The sequence below is a fragment of the Microcaecilia unicolor genome, chromosome 13 (genome assembly GCF_901765095.1).
Source record: "Microcaecilia unicolor chromosome 13, aMicUni1.1, whole genome shotgun sequence".
In the NCBI taxonomy this organism is placed as follows: domain Eukaryota; kingdom Metazoa; phylum Chordata; class Amphibia; order Gymnophiona; family Siphonopidae; genus Microcaecilia; species Microcaecilia unicolor.
In genome coordinates this window covers 19,647,283-19,664,160 of record NC_044043.1, presented here as the reverse complement: position 1 = coordinate 19,664,160, position 16,878 = coordinate 19,647,283, and the positions used below count along the sequence as shown (strand labels likewise).

The 16,878-nt window shown below is 49.5% G+C and overlaps 1 protein-coding gene across 1 annotated transcript in view; it reads right to left on the bottom strand.

Moving 5' to 3' along the window:
- The window catches only part of LOC115482627 (septin-4-like), a 223,530-nt gene that overhangs the window by 50,307 nt on the left and 156,345 nt on the right, over nt 1-16,878 (bottom strand). Inside the window, exons 8-9 of the mRNA XM_030222567.1 lie at nt 6,812-6,929; nt 6,333-6,434 (exon numbers count right to left, since the gene is read on the bottom strand). Coding sequence (XP_030078427.1) covers nt 6,333-6,434; nt 6,812-6,929 — 220 coding nt within the window. The remainder of the gene's footprint in view (nt 1-6,332; nt 6,435-6,811; nt 6,930-16,878) is intronic.

The window sequence follows — 16,878 nt, the reverse complement described above, 5'->3', positions numbered from 1 at the left end:
TGCGGGCAGATGAGACGGGGACGATGACGGTGTTATCAACTGAGATAGAGAGTGAAGGGAGAGGGGAAGTGGGTTTGGGTGGGAAAACAATAAGTTCAGTCTTAGACATATTCAGTTTCAGGTGGCGGTTGGACATCCAGGCAGCAATGACGGATAAGCAGGCCGAGACTTTGGCCTGGGTATCCGCAGTGATTTGTGGTGTGGAGAGATAAAGCTGGGTGTCGTCGGCATAAAGATGATAGTGGAAACCATGAGAAGAAATCAGGGAGCCTAGGGAAGAGGTGTAGATTGAGAAAAGAAGGGGCCCAAGGACAGATCCCTGAGGAACTCCAACAGAGAGCGGGATAGGGGAGGAGGACGCACCATGAGAGTGTACTCTGAAGGTACGATGGGAGAGATAAGAGGAGAACCAGGAGAGGACAGAGCCCTGGAACCCAAGGGAGGACAGTGTGTCAAGAAGTAGGTTGTGATTGACAGTGTCAAAGGCGGCGGAGAGGTCGAGGAGGATGAGGATGGAGTAGTGACCTTTGGATTTGGCGAGGAATAGGTCATTGCAGACTTTAGATAGTGCTGTTTCTGTTGAGTGTAGGGGGCGAAAGCCGGATTGAAGCGGATCAAGGATGGCATGAGAGGAGAGAAAATCAATACAGCGGCTGTGAACGGCGCGTTCAAGTATCTTGGAGAGGAAGGGTAGGAGGGAAATGGGGCGGTAGTTGGAGGGACAGGTAGGGTCAAGTGATGGTTTTTTGAGGAGTGGAGTGACCACAGCATGCTTGAAGGTGTCCAGGACCGATGCAGTGGAGAGAGAGAGGTTAAGGATATGACAGATGGTGGGGGTGATGGTAGGAGTGATGGTGTTGAGTAGGTTGGTGGGGATGGGGTCAGAGGAACAAGTGGTGGCTTTCGAGGAGGAGAGGAGATGGGTGATTTCCTCTTCGGTGATAGCAGGAAAGGAGGAGAAGGAGGCCTGGGTAGGTTGGATGACAGAGTGAGATATAGGCTGAAGAGGAGGAGAGGGAGTAGTGGAGAATTCGAGGTTGATCTTCTGGACCTTGTCACGGAAGTAGTGGGCTAGAGATTGAGGAGAGAGTGAAGGGGGGGTGGGAGCAGAGGGCACTTTGAGGAGGGAGTTGAGGGTGGCGAATAGACGACGAGGGTTAGAGCTGAGGGAATTGGTCAATTGGATATAGTAGTCCTGCTTAGCGAGGAATAGGGAGGATTGGAAGGAGGATAGCATGAATTTGAAGTGAATGAAGTCAGTAAGGGTGCGAGATTTCCGCCAGAGGCGTTCAGCCGAACGGGCGCAGGAGCGGAGGTATCGGGTGCAAGGGGTCAGCCAGGGCTGGGGATTGGTACGTCTTGTGGGCCGGGAGATGGACGGTGCAAGGGTGTCAAGAGCAGAGGAAAGAGTGGCATTGTAAGTGGAGACAGCTTTGTCAACGGATGTGGAGGACAAGATGGAAGGGAGGAGATCAGAGATAGTAGAGGATAAGGTGGGGGGGTCGACAGCCTGGAGATTTCTGGACGTAGTAGTTAGTGTTGGGCGAGATTGAGGGGGAGGGTGCTGAAGTGTGAATGTGATAAGGTGGTGGTCGGAGAGGGGAAGAGGTGAAACGCAGAAAGTGGAGGGTGAGCAAGTAGAAGAGAGGACGAGATCAAGACAGTGGCCAGATTTGTGAGTAGGGGTGGTGGGGCTCAGTTGGAGGTTGAAGGAGGAGGTAAGAGCGAGGAACTGAGAAACATACGAATCGGAAGGGTTGTCAGTGTGGATGTTGAAGTCACCGAGAATGAGGGATGGGGATGAGGGCTCAAGAAAGACGGAGAGCCAGGCATCGAAGTCGGTAAGGAAGGAAGGAAGGGATTTCTCAGGGGGGCGGTAAATGACTGCAACTCTGAGTGGCAGTGGGTGGAATAGACGGATGGAGTGAACTTCAAAGGATGAGAAGCTGTGAGACTGAGGTAGGTGGAGAGGTTGGAAGCTGCAGGCGGGCGAAAGTAGTAGTCCGACGCCGCCACCGCGGCCGACTGGGCGGGGCGAATGGGAGAAAAGATAACCTCCGTGGCATAGGGCTGCGATTGAGGCAGAGTTGTCCGGGGTGAGCCAGGTTTCAGTTAGGGCGAGCAGGTGAAGGGAATGGGAGATGAAGAGATCGTGGGTGAAGGGAAGTTTGTTGCAGATTGAGTGGGCGTTCCATAGGGCACACGAGAAAGGGAGGGAGGAGGGGGGAGGAGGGGAATAGGGATGAGATTGGAGATATCGCGGGATCGTTTGCATAAATGAGATGAGGATGAGGACAGGTGTGGGGGACCTGGGATGGGATTGATGTCACCCGCGGATAGCAGGAGAAGGAGCAAGAGAGTGCGGAGAAGGGTGGGTGATGAAGGGTGACGAAGGCGGCGAAGACGGGATGCGCTTAGGAGGAAAGGGGAAGGGTTCATGGCAGGAAGGAGGTGTTGAAGGTTGAGAGCTAGGAAGGAGGAGGAAGACAGTAGGGATGGTGAGGTGGTGGGGGACAGGGGTAGGTAGGGGAGGGCGGAAGAGGATAGGGATGGGTAGTGAGATCGTGTGGAAGACAGCGGTGAGAGGAGGAAAAGATTAGGGAGGGACAGGGCAAGGAATAGGATGTGAATGGGGGCCATGGGTAGTGACTGAGGTGTTCAAAGGGAAGGTAGGTGGGCTGGGAAACAGGCAGGTGAGGGTAAGCAGTCGGGCAGGAGAGTGATGAGCTGGTAGGAAGATGGGCTGGGAGGCAGGGGGGTGGTAGACAGTCAGGTGATTGGTGGAAAGTCAATGATTGCCTAGTAGTCAGGCTGGAGTGGTTTGAAGCAGGATCTGGCGGACTAGGACAAGCTGATGCAGACAGACTGGAGTAGGCTGGGACAGGCTGAAGCAGACGGACTGGAACAGGCTGTATCAGGCAGACTGGAGTAAGCTGGCTGGAGCAGAGGGCCTGGATTAGGCGGGCTGGAACAGCAGGAGCAGAAGGCTGGAGAGCTGGATCAGGCTGACTGGAGCAAGCTGGATTAGGCTGGATTAGGCGGGCTGGAACAGCCGGAGCAGGTGGCAGGAGCAAGCAGGAAGCGCTGGATCCGACGGAGGCTGGAGTAGATGGACTGGGATGAGTAGGAAGAGCTGGATCCGACGGAGCAGGGACGAGCAGGGGGAGCTGGATCAGGCGGGCTGGAGCAAGCTGGATTAGGCGGGCTGGAACGCGCAGGGGGAAGCTGGATCAGGCGGGCTGGAGCAAGCTGGGTTAGGCGGGCTGGAACAGCTGGAGCAGGTGGCTGGAACAAGGAGGAAGAGGCTGGATCCGACGGACTGGGACGAGCAGGGCTGGATCAGGCGGAGTGGAACAAGGTGGGCGAGCTGGATTAGGCGGGCTGGATCAAGCTGTAGCATGCGGGAAGAAGCTGGAATCGATGGAGCTGGATTAGGCGGGCTGGATCAAGCTGTAGCATGCAGGAAGAAGCTGGAATCGATGGACTGGTACAGGGTGGTGGAGATGGGCTGGAGCGAGCAGGGAGAAGCTGGAGTGGTACAGGCTGGACGAGCTGGGTCAAGCTGGAGCAGATGGCTGTGATAAGCAGGCAGGTGGACTGGAACAACAGGCATGGAAGCAGGAAGAAGCTGGATCGTGCGCATGCAGGCAGATGGAGCAGATGAGGCAGATGGAGGCATGGAGCAGATGAGGCAGAGCAGGCAGGCAGGCAGGGAAGCTGGGCCTACAGACTGGTCAGGGACGAGGTGTGGCTGATGGATTGTTTCCCACGGTCTCTGTCCCTGCTCCGGTCGGCCGGTACGCTGGATCGCCTTGAAGCCTCTGCAGATGTTGGATCGGCCGGCTGGAACGGGCTGGTGGACTCTCCTGTCGGCGCTGCTAAGCCCCGGGCGTCTCGGTCCCGTGGTCCGCACTGCAAGTACGCACCCAGGCCGTTCCGGCCGGGGAGTGCGGTGGCAGAGCCCAGGACCACGGTCGACCAGTGCGGCAGGCTACGGCCCGCCCGATCCCTCTGCGCAGGGGCCCGAACACTCTGGGCACCCCGGACTGTGCTTGCCGAGGCAGAGAGACCGCGGGTGCTCTGAGCAGCCGAGCGACGGTGGGGGCAGGCCGCAGCCACGCGGCAGGCAGGCAACAGGGAGCCACCGCCGACCCGGACCGTCCGCCCGCGCCGGAGACCAACGACGCAGTCACAAATGGACCCACGATGTTCCCCGTTCCCGGTAGTTCCCTGCCCGCAGTCAGCTAATAAGTTCACTAATAAGGCTGCATAAGGGACATTTAATACCAGAAAAGCGTGTTTCAATGGTTTCATTGAAATGGTTAAACAAATTTTCTCCCTCTGGTATTAAATTCCCCTTATGCAGCCCTATTAGTGACTGAAATGCGGCCATGTTGGGTCATTTGTTTGTTACACCCTCAAGTATTACTGAATTAAAGTTTCTTTTGGACTCCTATATACTCCTGCTTGCTTATTTCCTCTGCCACTTTTGCTAATGGACAAAGCAACAACTATCCTAGGATCCTTCCATTAACAAGCAACCTATAAGGCAAGGTCATTAATGCTATATCTGAAGAAAAGGCCAAATCCTGCACAGTCAGCTTGCATGAACAGGGCTTGATTTAAAATGTTAGTGCCCATAGGCAGGACCTGAGAGCAATGAGAAGTTTCCCCTCCAGAGATCATAGAATATGGCCCTAAGGCAGTATTAGGCTCCTCTTTAACCCAGGTATTTGGTGCCTTCAAAATGTGACGCTCTAGGCAATTGCCTATTTTGCCTATGCCTACATTGGGCCTGGGCTTGATAGTTATTCATCCTACAAATTTGAAGAGTAATTTTATAACAGGACACTAATGAGTCTTTATAATGTGACTTTCCTTACACCTCCCTGCACAAAGTTATACCTACCCAAGATAGGTGTAACTCTCCCAACTACGTTTACACAGATACGTGTGTGTGTGTATCTTACAACTCTGCCATAACTGCAAACCAGCAACATACATTATTTATTGTGATTTATTAACCTTTATGAAAGGATTCATTTTATGTGTTGTAAGGAGGAGGTAGAGGGAAAGCAGAGAAGAGCTGACAGGGGCAGTAAGCCAAGAGCCCCCTCTGACGGGAAAAGGGGGTAGGAGACTTGCAAGAAGGGAAGAGAACTACAGAACCCAGCAGCACTTGCAAGGGAGGAGGGAACAAGAGAAACAGCACTACAACTCCCAGCAGGTAGTAAAGTCAGGAGGTGATTGGGAGATGGAGGATAATCAGGTGGAGGAGCAGCACCTGGGAGAGAGGGTGGGGGAAGACTCCATGGAGTGGGAGGAGATTGAACTAGGGGAGAAAAGTGAAAATGTCATGAAGGAAGCTGGTGTGGAGCAAATGGAGTTCTTTTGCTCAGGACAAAGGGAGATGGAAAAGGAAGAGACTGCAGAGAGAGAGAAGCCAGAGATTTGGGGCCGCTCAGTGACAATGCCTAGATGCGGTCTGGCTTCATGGAACTGTGGGAATTAATTACCTGAAGGAGGTCAGTCTGAACATTTGTTGGGAGGTTGTCAGAGTGTTGGTGTCTGACAAGCGAGGGTGGTGAAAATGCCTCTACCTCCTAGGCAGTAAGAGAAAGGAGAAGAGGAATTGACTGAACCACAGGTTTATCCCAAGTCATTAACTAATTCTAAAACTGAACGGTTATGGATTTTTGAGTGTGGGAGAAGTGAAACAAGGTGCACAGAGACTAGCAGCTGTAATACAGCGGGCAGACTGGTTTTCTCTGATACCGTTAGGGAAATAGTACTGTGAATAATCGCTTGTTACAAATAAGCAGAAGCAGTTCTCCTAAGGTGATGGATTAGCCCCAATTGTGTGGGTGAAAAAGGACAGCACGGAGAGGTGTCGAGCCAAGAGCGGACAGCACTGAGAGGTGTCGAGCCAAGAGCGGACAGCACGAAGAGGTGCCAGCTGACAGTGTATATGCTTGTATACCCCTGGGGCAATTTTACAGCCATCTATTCCTGCACATAAAATGCTGCTTTATGCATAAACAGGCTTATTTAATTACCCCTTTCATGCCAATAGAAGCAGCCCATCCATAAAAGTTTGCGCAGGACCCTGGAAGCAGTTCTAGCAGCCTTGACTCCACAATCTTTTTACAGACAGTGTCACAGGGACCTGCCCAGACCCCAAACTGACTCCATTTCCTGTCCCTCACTGTCACAAGGATCCTGTACCAATGGAAAGGCGACAGAGACTATTCTGGTCCTGTAACTTTCCCCTTGGACACTAGAGCAGGGTCCTGCAACGACCCTAAGATTATGACCTGAACAGCCATCCTTACCTTTAGTTCCAGGTCTTGCTTTCTGAATTCCTCCTCGTCATCAGAGTCACTGTAGGTGAACTGGTATGTCTGGATGCCGTAGTGTTCAAGTTCCTCTCGGATCTGTGATCAAAAGAGAGGTTGTCAATGGGACCCCTCTGTGTCCTGCTCTACCTAGAGCTACAGAACTAGGGCAAATCAGAAACATGGTAATACAGAAAGAGAGAGAGTGGAAACAGGTGACACAATTTGTGACAGATAAGAAGCTGAAAATTATACATATGAGCGCAGCAGTAGTAATTGATGCTCCAAAGCCTGTCTTTGGGTTCAGGACACAAATGTGACAGCAGCAAGGGCCTGAACCTACTTGAGATCAATAAAAAAAAAATCTTCTCAAACTAACTTCTCCCCCTCCACCAACAAAGAGTTATTCAACCCACATTTCTGACCATTCATTTGAAACTGCCCGATTACCCCGTAACCTTCTTTGCTCACCTTACCCTATGTTTCCTGAATGCCACTTCTGCTGCTGTGAGCGTATCAGCCTTGGCCAGAATGGGCACAATGTTCACTCTCTCGTGCAAAGCCGTCATGAACTCAACATCCAAAGGACGTAACCTGTAGAGGAAACAGACAACATTCAGCCTGCATTAACTGGCAATGAGTATTCTATTACTCCCTGACCATGTACATGGTGAGCTACCCCACAACAGTGCCCTATCAGTACCAGCCAGGGCTCCATGAGTGTGAACAGATGTAGCAGGATGCCAAAAAGTTATTGCAGTTCCAGACAGAACATTCTAGACTCTGCTCCAGAAATCAAATTTAAAAGGGTAACATTGGGAAGGACACTCTAAGATTCTGATCCAATAGGATTCAAGCAGGATTTTTGGAGGGAAGTAAAAAAACCCCAGTTAAAAGGGAAGAGCCGTGTCTCTTTCCTCCCAGGAGGAGGTCCGGCTAAGAAGAACGTAGAGGAGCAGTAAAGGGAGAATTCCACCTAGGGTCCTACCAGGAGCTTAGTTCCCTGAAGAAGGGAATAAGAGATGAGAAGGAGAGGTGAATTGCAGGGGCTGCCAGTCTGTTAACCAACTGTCCCCTGGAATCAAAACACATCTTGGAATTCCTATGGATTGAAATTCCATGTGTAAAGGGGGAAAAGGATAGTGATAGGAGTGTACTACCATCCACCTGGCCAGGATGAACAGATGGATGTAGAAATGTAAAAGGAAATTAGGGAAGCAAACAAACTGAGTAACACAATAATAATGGGTGATCAATTACCCCGATGCTTTCTGGGTAAATGTAACATGCTAGGGAGGTTAAATTCCTTGATGAAATCAAGGACTGCTTTATGGAGCAGCTGGTCCAGGAGCTGACGAGAAAAGGAAAAATTTTAGACCTAGTCCTTAGTGGAGCACATGATCTGGTGTGAGAGGTAATGGTGCTGGGGCCAATTGATAACAGTGATCATAATATGATCAAATTTGATATTAGCTTTGAAGTAAATGTACACAGGAAATCCAATACATTAGCATTTAACTTTAAAAAAGGACACTATGATAAAATGTGAAGAACGGTGAAAACAAAAACAGAGGAGCGGCTTTGAGGGTCAAAACTTTACATCAGGCATGGATGCTGTTCAAAAACACCATCCTGGAAGCCCAGGCGAAATATATTCTGCGTATTAAAAAGGAGGACGGAAGACCAAATGAAAGCCGGTATGGTTAAAAAGTGAGGTGAAGGAAGCTATTCGAGCTAAAAGAAAATCCTTCAGAAATTGGAAGGAACCAACTGAAAATAAGAAACAGCATAAGGAATGTCAAGTCAAATGCAAAGCGCTGATAAGGAAGGCAAAGACGGACTTTGAAAAAAAGATTGCGTTGGAGGCAAAAACACATAGTAAAATTTTTTTTAGGTATATTAAAAGCAGGAAGCTGGCAAGAGAATCAGTTGGACCGCTAGATGACCGAGGAGTAAAAGCTGTAGCGGAGAGATTAAATGAATTCGTTGCTTCGGTCTTCACCGAGGAAGATTTGGGAGAGATACCGGTGCCAGAAATGGTATTCGAGGCTGACGAGTCAGAGAAACTGAATGAAATCTGTATAGATTAGTAATATGTCATTTATCCTTAAAATCGAGCGTGGTACCAAGATTGGAGGGTGGCCAATGTAACGCCGATTTTTAAAAAAAGGTTCCAGGGGAGATCCGGGAAATTATAGACCAGTGAGTCTTACGTCGGTGCCGGGCAAAATGGTAGAGACTATTATAAAGAACAAAATTACAGAGCATATTCAAAAGCATGGATTAATGAGACAAAGCCAACATGGAGTTAGTGAAGGGAAATCTTGCCTCACCAAGCTATTACATTTCTTTGAAGGGGTGAACAAACATGTGGATAAAGGTGAGTCAGTTGATACTGTGTATCTGGATTTTCAGAAGGCATTTGACAAAATACCTCATGAAAGACTCCAGAGGAAATTGGAGATTCATGTGATAGGAGGTAGTGTTCTTTTGTGGATTAAAAACTGGTTAAAAGATTGAAAACAGAGAGTAGGGTTAAATGGTCAGTATTCTCAATGGAGAAGGGTAGTTAGTGGGGTTCCCCAAGGGTCTGTGCTGGGACTGCTGCTTTTTTTTTTTTAAATTTAAATCTGTTTATTGGCGTAAGGTTCAAGGTTACGTACAAAATATTGCAACAAGAAAGCATTAACAACATCATCAACAATTACCAGTTCCTCTGCTGTTGCCATTCCATTTCTTTTTATGCCTTTACACCCCACCCTCAGCACCCTCCCTCATTTCTTCTACTCGCATTTCAAGTTGTAATGTGTATTAATATCAAGTCTTTGAGAGATACATCTGACAGCATGAACACAAAGCAGGGCCAAAATAGGCGTTAGAACAAAATGTGCCAATCCCTCCTCAAAAAACGGTTAACATTTCCCCTCCCCCCTCCCCTTCCCCTCTCCTCCCCCCAAAGCCTCCCCCAAACTCTTCCCTTTCTCACCTCTGTCGCCGTGCCATTTGCTTCATCTAACTGTGCCTTACGAGTTTAATATCCTGCTCCTAGCCACCATCGTTAATGAGTCCCAGAAGGGGGCCCAAGTCTGGCAAAAGATCTCCCCTCTGGGTGAGGCCAAATCACCCACTGCTCTGCGTTCCAGAGAACATTGAAAAATCATCCTCGCTCTCCAGTGGGACAATAATGGGCACTCTGAAGTGATCCACAAGCTCAAGATTGCCTTCTTACCTAGCAGTACCGTCCGTTTAAGAAACGGACGCATCCCTTTAGGGGGCTGTTGAGACAAATGAAACATCAAATAATAGTTGCGGTTTCCGCCGCCACGTTATCTTCCACATATCTGACACATGATTGCATACCTGCATCCAAAAGTCTGCTACTCTTGGACATGTCCAAAACATGTGCCCTAAATCCGCTGGAGAATGTCCACATTTCAAGCATTTATCCTCAGTCCCCATGTGTGCTCTCCATGTTCTATGCGGAGATAGGAACATTCGGGTCAGGAATTTATACGCCGTTTCTTGCAACGCCACACTTTCTGATACCTCTGGAATGTCCCGAAAACATGCCTTCAAGTGTTCAGGTTGAATGCCCGTAGCTAATTCTCTATTCCATTGCACTGCCAGCTGCGCATAATCGTATTCTCCCAGGTGTTCCCGTAATTCTGCATGATAATATTTTAAGGGTACGGCTCCTTGAGCATCCAATGCTAAAAGTGACATTAACTTATCCCAAGTCTGTGTATTCAGATGTTCGGGGGGGTAGTGATCTCAAATAGTGGCGTAACTGGAAGGAGGCAAAGAAATCCCTCCTTGTGGTGCCAAATTCCCTGTCTAGATCCTCCATTGTTTTCAAAGTTCCCTCTTCGGAGTATAACTGGTGAATGTACTGTATTCCATGGGCCATCCAATCCGCAAAAAGGATTGATGTATTACCTGGGGTAAAATGTTCATTGCCTCTTTATGGGCAACAATGGGGTACATATCGCTGAAAGGTTATATTTGCGACATAACCAGCGCCACGTCAGTCGTAGGGGAGATATCAAGGGTGCAAAAGCCTGGGGTGTACGGACCCCTCCTGGTCTCGCATGCAACCAAGAACTAAAATGACGCGGATAAAAAACTTTTGTTTCAATTTCCGTACATGAAAAATAATTCGTATTGCGGAACCAGTCTGAAAGGTGACGCATGTTACTAGCCACCGACAAGTACTTTAGATTCAATAATCCTAGCCCCCCTTGTGTTCGGGGAAGATAGAGCTTAGCTGCTGCCAGTCTAGGTTTTTTCCCACTCCAAAGATATCTAGTAACCACTCTAGTTAGCAGGCATTCATCTCTATGTTTAAGAAATACCGGTAGGACCTGTAACACATAAACCCATTTAGGGATTAAAATCATGTTATAAAGTGCTATCTTTCCCATTAATGAAAGAGGCAGTGTGGTCCAAACCTTTAGTGTTTGCCTGGTGTTCACCCTAAGAGGTTCCATGTTTAATTCATATAGGGATCTCAGATTGGCAGCTAGCCATACACCAAGGTATTTCAACTTACCCTCTGCCCAGGAGAGTGGAAACGTACCTTCCCAAGTTTCTCGAATCTGGGGTTGAATTGGTAGAGCCATGGATTTACCCATATTCAAAGATAGACCCGAATAGTAACCAAATTCCTCAAGGGTTCCTAACAAGTAGGGTAAAGAATGTTGGGTTCTAATCAGTGTTACCAGAACATCATCTGCGAAAGCTAGTGTTTTGTGTTCCCGTGTTTGTAACTTAATCCCTGTTATGTCTGGGTCATTTTGAATAGTTCGTAACAAAGGTTCAAGGTATAGCAAAAATAATAAAGGTGATAGCGGGCAACCTTGTCTGGTGCCGCATAATATGGGAAAGGAATCCGACCGAATTCCATTGACCAATAAAGAAGCTCTCGGGCCTGTATATAACGTTGCTATTGCATTGAGCACCCATCCCCGGAGGCCTATGCATTGGAGCACTGAAAAGAGGTAGTCCCAGCGCACCTTGTCGAAGGCCTTTTCTGCATCTAGGCTGACCATCAACAATGGCTCGTTCGTGGCAAGGCTTTGTGCGATAGCTAAACAAGCTTTCCTTACATTGTGACATGGGTGCCTGCCTCGCACGAATCCCACTTGGCCTTCCCCCACTAAAGCTGGCATTAGAGGTGCCAACCGTTCGGAGAGCACCTTCGCTAAAATCTTCAAGTCTACGTTAATAAGTGAAATTGGTCTATAGGACCCCGGGTTATCCAATGGCCTCCCCGACTTTGGAATTAAAGTAATCAAGGCTTCGTTCGAGTCTTGTCTAAACCTGCCTTGTCTAACAGAGTCTTCAAAGAAATCTAATAGGGGGCCGCTTAATTGTGGAAATAATAGCTGATAGTATTCAGCCCCAAACCCATCAGGGCCCGGAGCGGATCCTCTCTTAAGCGACTTCACTACTTTTTGTAATTCTTTAGCTTGGATTGGCGCGTTCAATTGATCTAAAACCTCGGGGCTCAAACGTGGCATTCCAGAATCTGCTAAATAATCTTCAAGGAATGGTCCTTTTTGTGGTTCTGGAGCGGCATATAAATTTGCATAGTAACTTGCCAGCATCCGAACAACCTCCTCAGAGTTACGTGTTCGTCTGCCGTCTTCACTTTGCAATACTGGGATGAACCTGTTTCCTCCCCATGATTTGGTAAGTCGCGCTAGTAGCTTTCCCGATTTGTTGCCATGCTTATGGAAGGAGTAAGATCTGTGGAAAAATTGTTTCTTTGTTTTCTCATGGACCATAGTGTCAAGGCCGCAAGCGAGGCCAGCATTACTTCTCTAGTCTCCTCTGAAGGGCGTGCTATGTGCGCCCGCTTTGCGATTTGGTATTTCTTTTCTAAGAGTACCACTCCTTGGGCCAATCGCCGTGAGCGGGCACACATATAAGCTATAATATCACCCCGGAGTACCACCTTGGAAGTCTCCCAGAATAGTTGCGCTTCGTGTGTATGCGAACCGTTTGTATCTACAAAGTAGGCCCACCGGTTTTTCAAATAATCTTGGAAGGCTCCCTCATCTTTCAAGTGTCTGGGAAACCGCCAAATGCGATGTCGCAACCCGGCTGCCCCCAATTCCAGCTCAATCCAAATCATTGCATGATCCGAAACCTCGATTACCCCAATTTCTGCACGTGACGTCTGTGAGAACAATGATGAAGATAATAGTATGTAGTCTATTCGCGACCATGAACCATGTGCTCTAGACAGGTGTGTATAATCTTTTGCTGTTGGGTGGCTTAACCTCCATGGGTCCACTAGATCTAGTGCTGTACTCAAGTACCTTAATCCTTTTCCTAAAGCCGAGCTCGCTGTCGGTCCCGAACGGTCTTGTAGCCCATCCATGACTTGGTTGAAGTCTCCTGCCACTACCCACAGGGCATGTGCATATTGAATCCCCAAACGAACTAAGTGTTGAAAGAAAGAGTGGTCGTATACATTGGGGCCATAAACATTTAGAAGGAAGATTTCCTGCCCCAGGATATTTAAGTGAAGGAGAATGTAGCGACCATCCCTATCTTTGGATATTATCTTAGAGGTACATTGCAAATTTTTATGAATTAACACAGCTACTCCCCCCCGTTTACCCCCCCCCCCCGAGGATGCAAAGTGGCATTCTCCCACCCAGCGCTGCTTGAGCTTTGAATGCTCTTCATCTGTTAATTTAGTTTCCTGGAGGCATGCTATCGAGGCGTGGTGGCGTTGCAAGACTGTCAGGATTTTTGTTCGCTTTACAGGGGAGGAAATACCGGACACATCTCTCTATATAAAACGCACCTCCAACGTTCTAATGAAGCCTCTGTTAGCCAACATTCTAAAGTGAAGGGGGTGAGATCGCATTGTGTCTGCCCCGCCCACGCGTCAAACGTGATGACGTCGAGGGCGGAGCAATGACACTCAACCAATCGCAACGCTCGGCAGCGAAGCGTCAGGGAAGGAGGCGGCGCTCTCGACGTCTAGCCTTCCCTTCGCTGTGTTCCGCCTTCTTCTGACGTCAAGGATGACGTCAAAAGAAGGCGGAACACAGCGAAGGGAAACGCTTCGCTGCCTGACGCTTCGCTGCCGGAACCGGCACGGAGGTAAATTTAAAAACAAGAAAAAAAAAACCAAAACAACCATGTTGGGGGGAGAGAAGAGGGTGGCCACTAAAGAACAACAATGGGAGCGGGAGGGCAGGGGAGAAACGACAGCATGGATGCGAAGGGGGGGGGGGAGAAGAGGGCGGCCCAGGCTGGGACATGGGAGAGAGAGGAGCATGGATGCAAGGGGGGTCATGAAAGGGAGACAGGGGACTTGCTGCAAAAGGATGAATGGAGGCGGCAGGGGACAGAGGAGCATGGATGGGCATGGATTGGGATGGCAGGGCTCAGGAAGAGAGGGCAATTGCTGGAAAGTGATGAATGGAGGGGGCAGGGGACAGAGGAGCATGGATGGGCATGGATTGGGAGGGCAGGACTCAGGGAGAGAGGGAAATTGCTGGATAGGGATGAATAGAGGGGACAGATGGGCATGGATGGAAATGGATTGCAGGGCAGGCCTCAGGGAGAGAGGGCAATTGCTGGATAGGGAAAAATGGAGGGGCCAGGTGACAGATGAGCATGGATGGGCATGGATTCGAAGGGCAGGACTCAGGGAGACGGGAATTGCTGGATAAGAATGAATGGAGGGGACAGATGGCCATGGATGGATATGGATTGCAGGGCAGGCCTCAGGCAGAGAGGGGAAATGCAGGATAGGGAAAAATGGAGGGGCCAGGTGACAGATGAGCATGGATGGGCATGGATTGGAAGGGCAGGACTCAGGGAGAGGGGAATTGCTGGATAGGGATGAATGGAGGGCACAGATGGCCATGGATGCATATGGATTGCAGGGCAGGCCTCAGGCAGAGAGGGGAATTGCTGGATAGGGATGAATGGAGGGGCCAGGTGACAGAGGAGCATGGATTGGAAGGGCAGGACTCAGGGAGAGGGGAATTGCTGGATAGGGATGAATGGAGGAGACAGATGGCCATGGATGGATATGGATTGCAGGACAGGCCTCAGGCAGAGAGGGGAAATGCTGGATACGGAAAAATGGAGGGGCCAGGTGACAGATGAGCATGGATGGGCATGTATTGGAAGGGCAGGACTCAGGGAGAGGGGAATTGCTGGATAGGGATGAATGGAGGGCACAGATGGCCATGGATGCATATGGATTGCAGGGCAGGCCTCAGGCAGAGAGGGGAAATGCTGGATAGGGAAAAATGGAGGGGCCAGGTGACAGATGAGCATGGATGGGCATGGATTGGAAGGGCAGGACTCAGGGAGAGGGGAATTGCTGGATAGGGATGAATGGAGGGCACAGATGGCCATGGATGCATATGGATTGCAGGGCAGGCCTCAGGCAGAGAGGGGAATTGCTGGATAGGGATGAATGGAGGGGCCAGGGGACAGAGGAGCATGGATTGGAAGGGCAGGACTCAGGGAGAGGGGAATTGCTGGATAGGGATGAATGGAGGAGACAGATGGCCATGGTTGGATATGGATTGCAGGACAGGCCTCAGGCAGAGAGGGGAAATGCTGGATACGGAAAAATGGAGGGGCCAGGTGACAGATGAGCATGGATGGGCATGGATTGGAAGGGCAGGACTCAGGGAGAAGGGAATTGCTGGATAGGGATGAATGGAGGGGACAGATGGGCATGGATGGATATGGATTGCAGGGCAGGCCTCAGGCAGAGAGGGGAAATGCTGGATAGGGAAAAATGGAGGGGCCAGGTGACAGATGAGCATGGATGGGCATGGATTGGAAGGGCAGGACTCAGGGAGAGGGGAATTGCTGGATAGGGATGAATGGAGGGCACAGATGGGCATGGATGGATATGGATTGCAGAGCAGGCCTCAGGCAGAGAGGGGAAATGCTGGATAGGGAAAAATGGAGGGGCCAGGTGACAGATGAGCATGGATGGGCATGGATTGGAAGGGCAGGACTCAGGGAGAGGGGAATTGCTGGATAGGGATGAATGGAGGGGACAGATGGGCATGGATGGATATGGATTACAGGGCAGGCCTCAGGCAGAGAGGGAAAATGCTGGATAGGGATGAATGGAGGGGGCAGGGGACAGAGGAGCATGGATGGGCACACACACACACTCTCTATCACACTGTGTCTCACATACACACTTGCACACACTCTCATTCTCACACACACACTCTCTCACAAACACACTCTCTCTCTCACACACTCACACTTTCACTCTGACTCTCAAACAGTCACTCTCACATACACTCTCCCAAACATACACACTCCGAGGAAAACCTTGCTAGCGCCCGTTTCATTTGTGTCAGAAACGGGCCTTTTTTACTAGTTCCATGATATTAGCCTGGGAGGTGGTAGCTTAGCCATAGTCCCAACCGTCTCTGTTATACAAATTTAACAATTTCTGAACTCTTGTGGCTCCCAGGTGCCCAGCCCTCACCCAGAAGCTCTGCGCTAACAACAACTGTGTCACAGGAACATAGCTCTTTGAGCAGTTACCCGTTTCCTGCTTGGCACGGCGACAGCAATCATTTAGCCCTCCCTTCCCCCCTCCCTCCCTCCCCACTGCTCCCTCCCAACCCCCCATATCTCTTCCTGTCTTCCTCATGGATTGTTCCCAACCCACTAAACCACTTACCTATGCCTAATAGGGCCCTCCCTCCTATTTAATCTATATCATGACAATTTTTCCTACTCCCCTTCCTCCCTGCTACTTTATACCCGGAGATTCCACTCACCAGGCACCTCCAGTCTTACCCTTCTAATTAACTAGTCACTTGCATTCGCCTAAAGTATGGGTGGCGCTCCTCTTTTGCCATTTCTCATCTTTTCAACCAGCAATTTCATAGCCTGTAAACCAGGACTGAAAACTATAGAAACTTTAACTTAAAGGGAGGCACATACAAGAAGAATTCATCATATGCATTGACACATTGTGTTATTCACTACCTTAGCTTGTAAGGCATGTAGTCATCTCAAAGTTCCAAGCATGGGGTATTCCCTGCTTTGAACTCACAGAGAACCACTCCATAACACTAGTTGGTATAACTTAAAATCAACAACCTTGCAATCTCAATAACTGAGTGGTGTCAGGTCTCCAAAATAGCCCTTCTCGTCACTGTCTGAATCCTGACATTGATTCACAGTACATATTGCAAGTTTTCACTATCTGTTGCCCAGGGTAGGCGGCGACCGTCTCGTCCCCAAAACAGTTAACAGTAGGGTCTCCACCACACTTACAATAATGGAACAGCAAGCGTTCCCATTAGACTTTCTCTCCTCTCTCAGCCAGCCCTGCCCCTCCCCACAATCACACAAAACAGGCCACTAATGCTTCTCTCTCTCAACACCTCCCCCTCCCCCCCCCCTGTACATTCAAAGCTTCTTTTACATAACTTAGCCAGGAAGGAGGAAGTAATAGAGCAAGATAAAACGTTTAACAAGATATAACAAGCTTTAACAGGTAAATAATGGAGCCTTTCACTCG